The 14,275-nt window shown below is 34.4% G+C and overlaps 1 protein-coding gene across 1 annotated transcript in view; it reads left to right on the plus strand.

Moving 5' to 3' along the window:
• The window catches only part of Sdk1 (sidekick cell adhesion molecule 1), a 551,006-nt gene that overhangs the window by 14,665 nt on the left and 522,066 nt on the right, over positions 1–14,275 (plus strand). Inside the window, exons 2-3 of the mRNA XM_010642816.2 lie at positions 7,789–7,895; positions 9,880–10,027. Of these exons, the coding sequence (XP_010641118.1) occupies positions 7,789–7,895; positions 9,880–10,027 (255 nt within the window). The remainder of the gene's footprint in view (positions 1–7,788; positions 7,896–9,879; positions 10,028–14,275) is intronic.

The raw sequence follows: 14,275 nt of genomic DNA on the forward strand, positions 1-14,275 counted from the left end.
CTATATCTATATCTATATCTATATCTATATCTATATATTTTAAAATTACCTCTGTATTAGGGCTGGGGATTTAGCTCACCTGCCTCACAAGTACAAGGACCCGAGTTTGATCCCTGATACTAAAAAATAAAATAAAAGTGCATCTGAGTTGAATAAGTACAGATTTTTTTATCAGTCTCTAAACAATGCAGTGTAATGATTCACATAGCTTTTACACTGCATTAGGTATTGCATGTATTCTACAGTGATTTAAAGTACATGGAAGGATGTACATAGCTTTTATGCAAATACTGTGCCACTTTTTTGGGGGGGTGGGGGGTACAGGGGATCAAACTCAGGTCCTTGTGCTTGTGAGTTAGGTGGCGGCACCACTGAGGTAAATCCCTGGCCCCATGTGCCACTTTTATAAAAAACTTGAACATCTGCAGATTTGGGTGTCTGGGGGGTCCTGGAACCAGTAACCTACACATACCAAGAACAACTGTGTGTGTGTGTGTGTGTGTGTGTGTGTGTGTGTGTGTGTGTGTATGTATTTTAGATTCAAGATAACATCAAAAATCTGAAATACTTAAGAGACAAGTGATGTGCAAGATCTATACACTGAAAACCTCAAACATTGCTAAGAGAAATAAAAGACTTTAGTGCATAGATACAGGTCTTTTTTCTCCAGGTTTGTCCTTTGGATATATCCTTTAGGCTTGAGCTTCTGACACCTATCTCTAAATTAAAATTCATCACTAAACCATAAGGAACATCCCCATATATGTTGTTTGCTTTTATTGTTTTTATATTTCAAGTTTCTACTTACTAAGATTAAGATGTATTTAATTGAGAGCTCTTTTGTTGTTTCTTTAAAAAACCAAACTGAGTGTGACCCTGTGTAGTTACCATTTTCTCATTGCTGAGACAGTATACCTGACACCCAAAGTTAAGGGCTAAAGGTTTGTTTGGCTTACAGTCTGTAGAGGTTTAAATCCATAATCGGTTGGCTTCAAGGCAGGGTGACAGAAGGGAAACAGTTAATGGGGGTAGAAGACAGAAAAAGCAATAAGGGAAGGAAGAGGGGCCTTCAACCATGTCTCTCTGCCCCTTTTATTTTATGCAGACTATTTAGGGAAGGTAGCACTCACATCCTCAATCCTAGTGCCATTGATCTTAGCATTGCACCAAGAATCAATTCCTGAAAAAGCTCCCCCTATGACTCCTTGAGGCTTTCGGCAGACAGTAAGACATAAGCCATAACAAACTCTTAACTGCTTCTTCCTTGAAAGAGGCAAATTACCCTCATTAATTTTCTATTAGTGTATGCTCCACTGGTCCTTTTTTTGTGATGTGCCAAATTTCCAACAACGGGTTGTCTTGGCTCAGTTGAACTAGTTTTGCCCATTCTAGCTAAAATAAGTAGAATCCTGTATAGTTCCAGCTATTTAAGTTGATTGTTACCTCCATCATAACCGACATATAAACAGTTGGAAAACTGAAACATAAAACTTGCATCTAATTTTGGCTTTTCATCTATATCACATACTGTAGTTAAAATTATAAGACCTGATATTTACAGAATGAACTTCTCATTTCTATGGCATCAAGTTATTTTTTCTTTCTGTCTATAAAGAAGGGAAAAATAAACTTTAGAAATAATAAGTGAGTGCATTGTTGTGCTCTTACTCCAAGTTAAAGTAATTAGTATTGACTTCTGAGGCCTATATCATATGAACTTGTGCTGTCTAATTTGGTTTAAACCTCTAATATTAATAAGGCATAACTTTGTGTTTACATACCTCCCATGATATTGTATATTACATATATTTGTGTATGCCTTTATTTTGACTATATTTTCTATCCAGGTAGTCATAGAAGATATTGTTTCTGGAGAATCTCTGAAGCAGACTTAGCAGCTGGCTTTTGAAAGTTCTTATTGGGGATAATTTAGATATAGATGATTAATCCCCTTTGGTTCTTTTGTCTAAGAATCATAGTGAAATAAATGTGGAAGAGTTTAGCCAGAGTTTCCAAACTAGCCTGTAGGATGGTTCGTTGTTGAGAGATGCTTCCAAATAAGACAAGTATATGTGTTTCTAATCCATTTAAGCTTGTATTATAATGTGCAGTACTTTGGACCATCCCTGTTGTCTTGGTGAACATTTTTATCTCCATACTGAGTGATAGTAGCCTTCACACTTTATTCTTTGATATAATGATTCCAAACTTTTTATATCTATAGGGAACCCAGCATTATAAAGAATTAAGCAATCAGATATGAAATAAAAGATTTTAACCATAAAAAATGAATGTCCTCTTTCCCAAAGATTTTCTGACATTTGGTGTTTACTGACTTGAAAGAGCACTTAATCCTACTAATACTAGATTCACAGACTAGTTCTAGTCATGTGTCCAGCTTCACTAAATATAAATTTCACCTTTTCTGTCCATGACTTGATAGGGAGAAAAGGGAACTGAATTGAGAATAAAACAGCCACAAAAATTGTTTATGGTAGCGAAAATCCCATAAACCAGAGTCCCAGATAAAGAGTCATCACCTCTTGAATTTTGATTCTATTATAATAAAGTTCAAACATAGTTATTCATGATACAGTGTTGGTAAGAAGTTTGTGGAAACTTACCATCTAATTGATCCCTGGAGGCTTAGTATTCCCTGGATTTATAATCCTGAAATTTCTATGCTTTCTGTAGACCTTAGCCCATAACCACAGGCACTTGTTTATTGTTTCTCTCAATTTAATATAAATTTTAAAATCAATTAAATAAAGATGAAATAATTTTTACAAATACAGTGTTACCATTGGGTAGTTTCCATCTTACTATTTTATTTAAGTTCATACTGATTATATTAATTCTTTTCAGAGAGGACCTTCACCTTACCCAATGTCTATGGCCTACAAGTAAGCTGTACATACCTTCAAAATTGCCTTCCAGTCTCTTATCAAATTTCAGTCTGGATTTTTCATTTCATTATTTTACTTGAAAAAAATAAAACATTTCCACTTTGGATTATTATTTTAAAAAAAATTCATATAGGAAATTATAAAAATAAAAATAGGTGGTATTTCCAAGAAGGATATAAAGGGCTTACAGTGTTTTGATTTCCGTAACCATTTTTTCATATTATTTTTAAAAAAATTCATATAGGAAATTATAAAAATAAAAATAATTAATATGTTATTTTTAAAAGGTGGTATTTCCAAGAAGGATATAAAGGGCTTACAGTGTTTTGATTTCCGTAACCATTTTTTCACTTTAAGGATAAGGATGGGCTCTGGGCCAAGATACAGACATTTACTATAGGAGTTGGTAGATTTTTCATGCAAAATATAAAAAAATTCATATAGGAAATTATAAAAATAAAAATAATTAATATGTTATTTTTAAAAGGTGGTATTTCCAAGAAGGATATAAAGGGCTTACAGTGTTTTGATTTCCGTAACCATTTTTTCACTTTAAGGATAAGGATGGGCTCTGGGCCAAGATACAGACATTTACTATAGGAGTTGGTAGATTTTTCATGCAAAATAGAAATTTTCATCTTAACATAAAAATTATAGTTGTGGCAAGTAGTCTTTTGCAATGTGTCTTAAAATGGATATTGACACCAAAAGGGGAAAAACTTAAATCTGATTTTAATGGATAGGAAAATTCTTATGAATTAAATTATGATTCCTAACTCAATTGTGTGTGAACTGAATTAAATTCAGTGGTTAGGTTCAATTCTGACCTTATGGGGAAATTTGATTTGGTTTTTGTCCATTTCATTTGAGATGTGAGTCATAGAATTAAGCTCATTAAACAAGCAAGGTAAAACTGTAAAAATTTTCTCCATGTTTTGAGGTGTGGTAATTTGATGAATATTCTTATTCATAACATATGTCTTGCTCCTCAGTAATTCTTCTGAAACCCAACAGTATTTTGTTGGACATTTTCTAATATGGTAATGATTCATGTTCCAGAAAATTCCTTAGAAAAAGGTTACTTCATCACAGTTTTTAGGCAGTCATTATTAACTAGTGATTCTCAGTGGTTTGCCAGAAAGCTATGCTTTTAAAAGAAGAAATCAATGAGTCATTGCTTAGCTTTTTCTGTGACTATGTTGGGTACCTAGTAACTTTAGAATATTCTTCCCCACTCTAACTCCAACCTAATTATTTTTACTATGTTCTATGGTATAGAAATTTGAAGGGATCTTTAACTCCACAAGAATGCTCTCTCTTGTGTGGATAGTGGGCATCACAAAGCAAACTGAAAGTGGGGCAGGAACAGACCCATCCTGTCTTGCAGTCTGGAGATTGGCTGAACATGGAATACCTCTCTTAAGCCTATGCTCAGCTGTCACTGAACACAGTTATTGCTCCCCTGGTCCACCTTTTGCTGTGTCCTCACCCCCACTGTGTCTACTGCTACTCTTTCCCCCCTACCACAGCTGTGAGAGGACTCATTAGCTGTGCATCACCAGCCTCTACTATGTGTGCCAAATTGGCCATTCTGTGTCTCAGCCTGTGCCCAGTAGATAGTCTGGGAATATACATACATAGTCTTTTTGGCTTTTAATGTAAGATATGCTCTGTCTTCATCAAGATGCCTACAGTGGACAATTTTCCAAATATCAGCAAGTGGTTCACATCCTGGACAAATCAGGAATGTGAAATTTCCATTCGAAGGGTTGTCAGGAAATTGTTCTTGTGCTAAAATGGACCCATGGCTGCTTCCTAGAAAATTCAGGTGGGCCATTCAGAGTGGCAGTTCATAACTTTACTTTGCAGCCATGGACGTTTAAATCCTTGGTTTCATTGGGGGTTTTTGTTTGATTTTCTTTAATATGTTATTTTTAATAATGAACTGGCATTGGAAAATATTCTGGTAGTCTAGTAGAATCCTGTCTCAGTACAGTGATTATAAGCATACATTCCCTGCTGTGTTGATTGGAAACAGAAGCAGGTATTTCCTATATCTTAGTGGCATATGGTACTAAGATTGTATCATAATATCTTATAAGAGCCAAGAAACTTCTCTGCTTAAAAATGTGTGTTTATAAACAATAGACTTACAATGAATATTCCCATCTGTTAGGTGAACGTAATTTGTGTAGGAATTCCAGTAATAGGAGGAGGACTTTGCAACTCTTTGTAGGCTTTTTTCCCTGGTGAGACATTAGGTTAAAGAGATGGTAGAAAACAGCATATGCCTAATATTCAATTTTGTATCTGTTTCTCTCTGTTGTCTGAAAAGAGTGCTGTTTTTTCACTTTAGAACATAGGATTATTATAGAATTTCATAAGAATTGAAGATTATTTAGGATACTTAAAAAAGGAAAAATTGAAAATTATGTAAGTATGGTTATGTTGCATTTTAAAAATTGTCTTTGTAGCTTTGCAAATCTGTATTTCAATGACTGATAGTGTTTTTTTGTAAAATTTTGTTGATTTTGTTGTAATATCACAACTCTTTATTATAATCACGGTATACAGTAATAAAAGCTGCTCACCTTTCCATTCCTGATTTGTAATTTCAGTAAGTGACATTGACTCTTTGTGTTCAGTTTGATATTATTCTGATTGTCTACATTAATTAATTTTGAGATGAACTGTTCCTCAGAATAAAAAATTGTAAGATTAAAAACTCATATTTTTCTTATCATAAAAGACTTTATAAATCCTGCCTAAGATCTCAATGCAGGTTATCAGAGGGAAAACATACTTTGATTAATATTTGTTTAACATTGGATTGCCTGAATTGTCCAATCCAAATTTTTATTCCCTTAAAAATCATTCCTGTCAGTTTCTTTTTCAGGATGACTAATTGGATATACTTGAATAAAAAGATGAACAATTAGTTGAATATAAATAATTTAAGGTATGCTTGGGAACTGTGCAAATAAAGCATGCCATACGCTTTGTCTTTTACCTGATTTTAAAATGAGCTTTCATTGATTATAATTTGTAAAAGGACATATTTTTTAATTTGTAGACATTAATTAACTGCATATCATTTTTGTATGAGATGGAGTTTTCTGTTTTTCAGAAAATAAACTATGTGAGCAGATTTGAGCTCTCTTTTGTTTCTCATAATAGACACATCACCATATGTGAAAAGTGTCCAAGACTTAAGTCTTACTGGGTTTTTTTGCATTCAAAGATACGCTATTTTTTTCATTTCCAATGCTCCTTCAGTTTGTATTTTTTTCATTTTCGTCATATTGAGGATAGAATTGAGTTCCTTCAGCATGAACTCTCTACCACTGAGCTGCATCCTCAGCTTATACTTTTTTATTATAAAATATTGGTATGATTGATGTACATATTTAATGTACACAACTTGATGAATTGGGAGATAAGTATACAGCCATGAAACTATCATCACAGTTCACAGTAGAGAGCCTCTTTGTTGCCTCCAAATATTTCTTCCTGTTCTCTTTATTCATTACTATTTTTTATGCGATAAGAACTTGTAACGAGATCTATCCTAAATTTTAAAATATAAAATTCTGTATTGTTTTCTGTTCATTTTTTACAATTTTTATTTTTTATCAGTATGTGTCTGCAGGACATAATGTGCACATTCCTTCTGGGGAGTTGATACATGTACATAATACTTCTTAATTCTTTTTTCATCCCTTACTTATTCCTTCTATCTCTTAGTCCCCTTCCTGTCTGCAATTATCCTTTCCTATTATCTTTTATTTTGCTCTGTATTTATATTTTGGGTTTCTCATATAAGAGAAACCATGCAATATTTGAGCTCATGTGTTGATTTATTTCACTCAGTGTTATGGTAGCAAGGTGCATCTGTTTTCCTACAAGTGATTCAAGATTATTCTTTATGGCAATGTAGTATTCCACTATGTATAAATAACAGTTTCTTATCCTTCTTGTTTATTGATTTTGTTTTTTTTTCCCCCAGTACTGGGAATTGAACTCAGGACCTTAACACTTTCCAGGAAGGTACAAGGCTGCTGAGCTAAATCCCTGACGCCTGTTTATGGATTTTAAAACATTCTAAGTTAGAGCAAACCTAAGCAAACCTTTTATAGAAACCGTATCTTTTAATTATGTCTTTCCTATGAAAATGTACTAAAAATTTCAGAAAGCAATGCATTTTGAAGATGATTACTTATATCTACAGGAATGGAAACTACATATGAAATGGCTTTTCTGTCCTCTTAAAAAATTAAGTCCATGTCAGGCCACATATGGAGAAGAAAAGAAAGTATGTAAGTTACTTAGGGAGTAGTCCACCCCAAAATGGACAAAGAAGTGACTCCTGGAATGGCTGTATCTCATCCCAAAGGTTATATTTGAACTTTGACATAGAATAATAGAACACGCTGTGTTAGGGTTATTACCAGATCCAGAAATCATTTCTGGAAATTCTGAGGCTCTTCAGGGAGTTAAAAGAAGTAATTTTTTATTGTGAGGTGTAGTTAAATGCAGTATCTTTATTTATATTTTACTTGCATTCAGTGTATGGTAAGTAATACCTAACTTGCACATGACACTGTGCTAGGCTCCATCCAGGATTGAATGGCATATGAAATAGACATGAGTCCATCTTCATGTGCTACTCATATCCTAATTAGATAGCTATTGATGAAATAATCTCAGAAATAAATAATTGGCATTGCGTTGGACAGAGAAGAATTGTGTGGTTCGAAGATTACATAAATAATGTGTGTTGAGCACCTATTATATGAGGTGTGCATACCATTCCAAATGTGACCATTAACACTTCTTTTTTGGTATTTTGACCATTAACTTCTTCTTTTTTGGTATTTGGCAGGTATATTATTTCGTCGTTACAGACGTTTGATGCTGGATTTTACCAGTGTGTGGTGCGAAACAGAATGGGAGCGCTGTTGCAAAGAAAATCAGAAGTTCAAGTTGCATGTATGTATACAGTTGAGAGACCTCCTTCATTGACAGACAAGACAAAGCAGCTGTGGGGAGCAATTCAAAATTGCTGTTAGCCATTCTAGGGACTGATAGTTTATCTTTGGTTCAACCAAAATGAAATGATTGCTAAAGCTGGTGAAAGATGAGTAAACAGCTGTCGTGGATGATTGGAGAGGGGCTATGGAGGCAGATTGTACTTTTTCCAACTGAAAAGGTAAAGGGTCCGTGCAGGAGCCTGAGGAGGATGAAAAGAAGAGTCAAATGACTCCTCTTTTATGAATCAGTTAGCCTTCTCTTAGCTTGTGTTATATTGGTATTCAGAATTTTGTAAATTTAGAAAAATTAAGCCCATTTAACTTTAGGTAATTTGACCACTTTGACCATTTAAGTCAAATTACATCCATTCATAAACAGTTCTTTCCAAAGATGATTTGTTTAGAAATTTTTTTGCTTGACTACAAAAAGTACATGGAAAGTTGATGTACGAGTTGTTATAAATTTATACCAATTTATTAATTCTTTATTCAGCATATCTAATTTAGATAATGAACCTTTAAAAGTAACTGGAAGTTTTATCAAAATTCAGGATGCCTGAATTTTAATGACATCTTTAAGAGGGAGAGGTCAGGAAATTTGGCTTCTACATTTCATCTGTTTTAAAACCAAAATCTATCTAAAATGACTGTCTGCTTTATTATATTTCTATATACTACCAAAATGTCCCTCTGCTAAAAAAATAAGCAAACAGTGTTCTGATATATTAAATTATGACTTGAGGGAACACTATTGAGCTTCTAGGTTACTGTGTTATTTTGTGATGACAAGATTTTCTCACTTGTTATTTTCACTCCAGTTAAAGCCTGCTGCTTTGGGTTAATATACAAAATAAAATAGTACCTAGTTATTTTACAGTTCTATCATAAGCAGTAATGACTGTGAGGTATTGATACTGTACATGCTTAATTAATGTTTTAAATCACTAGGAAGGGAGAAATTTTTTCCAAATTGTAATGATGAAGTCACACAGCTAATTCAGAACTTTTATTCAGTAGGATAATTGAAAACATAATAAAGAGAGTGCCAATCAATACCCAGACCATATTTGAGAAAGTTAAGTACCTAGAATTAATTATATTACACTCTATTTTATAAATTTATGTTTGAGCTTCTTTTTGCCTATATATAATATATATATATATTACATATATGCAAAGTGAGTTTTATACATTACGTCCATGTATCTTATACAGTACGCCATCTATGTGCATACATATTTATCTGTATCTAATCATAATATTGGAACTTTAAAAAATCTCAAGCTATCAGTTTAAAATTAGCTGTTTACATTTACAATTCAGTAGCTATATTTTTTTCCTATGACTTCATTTTTCTAATGTTTTTAAGTGATGATGGAACAATGACTAACTGTACCAAATTAGGTTAACGGTGTGGAGGTAGATGAGAACTCACTATAAACTATAGAGTGGTTACAAAATACTCCTCCCAAAAGATCTGTTAGGAAGGCAGTCACCACAGAAGTGAAGAGGAGGAGAAACTCAGCAGAGCATAGGCCTGATCTGGGGAACTAGCTGGAAAGACTTTGTAGCTGGGAGATATCTAGGAGCATTATATTAGTGTTCCTGTGAAAGCTGCTTCCCTTGGAGCTAGGATGCTTTTGACAGTTTCACTACATGATCAGATGCAGTCATTCCATTGTGTTTTTACAGTAAGAGAAAAGCTGTGAGGCTCTGCTGACTAATGAGCTTCTTGGCCACTCTAGAGGTGGGGGGCTTTGCGTGCACTTTACTCACAGCCAGGTCAGCACTCCTCAGTGCTGCCATTCATCCTTGCTTGTCTTGTTAACATATAACATCATTGCTGACTTTTGCTGTGAAATATAGTTATTTACATTTCTGAGCCCTGCTGCCCCCAGCAAGAGTGTTTTCTAGAACCTAAATGATCTCATTTTTCTCTGCAGATATGGGAAATTTCATGGACACAGACCAAAGGAAAACAGTTTCTCAAGGACATGCAGCACTTCTAAACTTACTGCCTATCAGCAGCTGCCCCAGACCTCAAGTGACTTGGTTTAGAGAAGGGCACAAGATTATTCCAAGCAACAGAATGTAAGTTACTCTGAACATTACAGTCTCAGATACAATTAATTACACTTGCTTGTACCATTTGCATAGTAAGTGAACCAATTAAGGTTAGCAATGATTTTGAAAGAATCAGTCTAGGAGCCCTACCTCAGCCCTTAATAAAAAGCTATTTTGAGACTGGCTTTGTTGTGTTTAAACAGCTTAAAGAAGTGGCCATGTAATGTTATTATTTAGTATACTTCACGCCCCAGACCTAAAGCATCCTTACTGTTTGCAATCTATTCTTTTTTGCTTTTGAATGTACTTTTTAAGAAGTCATTGTCACCCCTGAATTATGTTTAACTTCAAGTACTGATTTAACAAGGGCTGATATTGACTTATACAGCTGTGGATCCCCCCTTCTTATTGAACCATGCTTGATAGTACGTTCTCTGATGATAAAACAGTAATTACTGCTTATTTCTCTTTATCCTTTTATCCTACCATGACAGTTTTATTTCCCTTCATCTAATTAGTGGCTTGCCCGTCTATTGCAGAATAGTTGCTTTGTGATTAGTTAAGCATTATTTCAAGGTGTTCTTGCCTATTCCACATTGAAGACATTTATCTAATGCCAGACAGTTTTTCTTCATTTGGAACTTTTAGTGGTTAAAATGAACACATGGTCTATGTCTCATATTTAGGCATTTTGCAATCATATTTAAAAATAATATTCTACATATAAAAATTTCAGGGTTGAAAATTTCTCAAGGAATCATGATATACTATAAGCTTAGAATAAAAGCTAAATATGTTTCCTGTCAAGTGGTAATATTCAGATAAAAATTCATGACAGAAAAAGGCTCTTGTTTCTTTGTTTTATTTAACAAAAAGGATATATGTAAGCCAATTTGCTAGGTAGGTTTCAAATGAATTATGAAAGTGACTGGTATTTAAACCTGCCTTCTCCCCTCCCAGAGCATTCATAGAAGCCCTTCATCCACCTTAGCATTTGAACCTTGATTGAAATTGGACTGTTCTTAAGCTCATTCAGCAAATTTTTCTCTTTTGGTTATTAGAAACAGGAATGAAATGGAAATATATATAAATGCTATATTTCAAAATTCTAGTAAAAATACTGATTATTTTGGAAAATGAGATAACTACTGTCCTTTTCATTTTAGTAAATGTTACTTAGATATCCACCTTTACAATGACTCAGTCATAACAGATGCCTCCTGAGTTTTTGTGAAGCAAAAATGAAGAATCAATCTCTCTTTGCCTCAGGAGACTATTAGGCTGAACAAAAGGTAGCTAAGATATATTCTTACGTAAATATCTCAGCACAGAATAGCAGGTGAAGATGAAGTAAATGCTAGGGGAGAATTGGTACCAGGAATGGGAAAGTATTATTGCTTGCATCTAGCACTTTGCCCACAGCTTCATTTGCTCATAGATGGCACTTTCAGTACGGACTATATCATGGGTGTGTGAAACTGGATTAGTCCACTGATTGGTTTAGAATAGTTCTGGGTGTAGGTGATAGATTGACTGGAGAGCGAGGATTTACCTAGGTGTGGGTGGCACCAACCAATAGAGTTGCACCCTGGGTGGAATCAAAAGGGAAAGAAGGAAGGCTTGCAGCTTCTTGTCTGCCTTGCCTTGGACTGTTTCTCTGCTGCCATGCTGCCTTGCCATGGAACCAGCCAATTATGGACTGAAAACTCTGCAAACTGTGCGTTAAAGTTAACCTTTCCTCCTTTAACTTGTAGATATAAGGTATTTTGTCCCAGTAACAAGAAAGTTACTAAGATAGGAGGTATGTTGAATTAGGCTTTCTCTCAAACTCCTGAAGCTCTTAGTTAATATTAATGTTAGCAAAATTAACAGTGGAATAATTATTTTAACTTGCTAGGAAATAAGTATGAATTAATTCATTAACCAAGTAGTCTAGCTATGATCATGAAACATTTATTCAAGTATAAAAGGGTATTTAATGAAATAAATCTTAATTTCATAAGTGTTTTTAAATTTGCAAATTCATGTTAAAGACTGTTTAATTTCTAACGGGCTATAATAATGTAATGATATTATGAGAGCTTTAACTTACTGTAAAAGCAAAAATGGGTTGTTAGGCCAGGGATTTAGCCCAGTGGTTCTGCTGCCTGCCTCACAAGTGCAAGCAAGGTCCTGAGTTCAATCCCCAGTACCAAAAAAAAACGTTGTTTACAATTGCGTGACTATTGATAAATCTCCAATCTCAGTGAAATAATGTGGAGATTTAAAGAGATGAAATGAGACTGATTATAGATATTTACACTTCTGCAAGGTCCTTTAGGTTTATATTTTCCACCTCATCACCTCACATTTATTAAGGACCTGCTATGTAAGATATCATAAATCAGTATGTACATGCTTTTCTCCACAAGTTTATATGTCATTCAAAGATATACTGTGATCCACTTTTTAAAAAATTCTTTTAAAAAATTGAACCCAAGGCCTCAAACATGCTAGAAAAGTGATCTACCCCTGAACTACATCCCAGCCCTTTTTATTTTGAGAGAGGATCTCACAAATTTGCCCAGGCTAGATACAAACTTGATTTTCTTGGTCTCAGCCTCCCAAGTAGCTGAGATTATAAGTGTGCACCACTGCACTTGTTAAGTTTTGCTTTTGACTGAACATAGAAGGTATGTCTACATTATTCATTTCCATGTTGTGGACAGGCAAAAGTCAGATGGCTCTTATTAGTTCTACACTATGAGAAGTGTCTCTTAAATCTGAAACATTTGACCCAACTTGCATCCATTGCACATACTGAAACACAGGTCAAGCACCTGCACCTGCTTTTAGCTTCCCTATGCTAGGACGGTTCTCTAAGACAGCAGGAGAAATAGTTCTTTGCCTTAGTTGAGGAACTTCATCTTGCTTCCCTATATTTTTTTTAACATTATCTTATGACCTTTATAAGCTGAACTTTTGGTTTATAGATAATTTTTTCTTCCAAGAGAAGAAGCCTGATGTTTCCCAATTTAAAAAATTAGTTACATTGGCTGGGGATTTAGCTCAGTAGTTCCTCCGCCTGCTTCACAAGTGCAAGGTCCCAAGTTTGATCCCCAGTAACCGCCCCCCCCAAAAACGATAAAAAAATTAGTTACATAGCCTATTAATAATCCTAACTGCTATTATTTATTGAGTACCTACTTGAAAGATACCGTCTCTAATCCTCACCATTGCATTCAGAGGTAGGTATAATTACTCATACTTACAGCTATCAGAACTGAAGGTTAGAGATGGTAAATCATCAAGGGGCACACAGTTGATAAATGGCATAACCAAGATTCAAATTTGGGTGTACTTTACTGAATCTCCATGGTTTTCTGTATCATGCTAATTCTTCTTTTCACTTCATTTGCTCAATATTATTTGTTCTTTTCATCATTATTTCACATATCTCTTTAGTCTTTTTCCTCATTTATTTAGAAGAGCAGCTTTCAATTTGAAATAACGTAGGTTAACTTGGGTTTATATAAAGGTGGTGAGAAGTGTCAGTTATTGATGTATTTTGAAAGTAGAATAAATATTTTGTTTGGTAGTGGATGTGGGCCAGATAAAGAGGAGCTATGGATGACTCTTAAGATTTTAGGTCTGATCAATTGATAGCATAGATTGCCATTTCCTGAAATAGGGGGACAATGTTAAGAAAGCAGGTTTGGTTATATGTTTGGTTACGTTGGTAGTGGTTTCTACATTTTCTCTTAACTGATGTTAAGAATGAGATGCATATTATGTAGCCAAGAGGAGCCAATGATTAGATAGTTAAAATAATTACAAAAATAATTTATCTATAAAACCAAAGTTCAGCTTTTAAAGGTCATAAGATAATGTTAAAAAACATAGGGAAGCAAGATGATGTTCCTCAACTAGGGCAAAGAACTATTTCTCCTGCTGTCTTAGAGAACTGTCCTAGCATAGGGAAGCTAAAAGCAGGTGCAGGTGCTTGACCTGTGTTTCAGGTTATGCTTAGTGCATTATTTATATTTAAATCTGTTTTCAAACCTGTGAAATATATGAGCCAATAGGCCAAGCCCAAATAGTCCCATTTGGGCTGACTGGCTATTTTTTACATAAAGAAGTTTTTTGTTTTTTGTGTTTTTTTTACCTTGTGCTTATGAGGCAGGCAGCCTAACCACTGAGGTAAATCCCTGGCCCTTCATAAAGAAATTTTATTGGCATATGTAATGCGTTACAGTAACTAAACTGATACCAGAGGAATTAACAATAATTCAAGCT

This window comes from Fukomys damarensis, unplaced genomic scaffold, assembly GCF_012274545.1.
Source record: "Fukomys damarensis isolate Sample0158 unplaced genomic scaffold, DMR_v1.0_HiC HiC_scaffold_17, whole genome shotgun sequence".
Classification (NCBI taxonomy): Eukaryota; Metazoa; Chordata; class Mammalia; order Rodentia; family Bathyergidae; genus Fukomys; species Fukomys damarensis.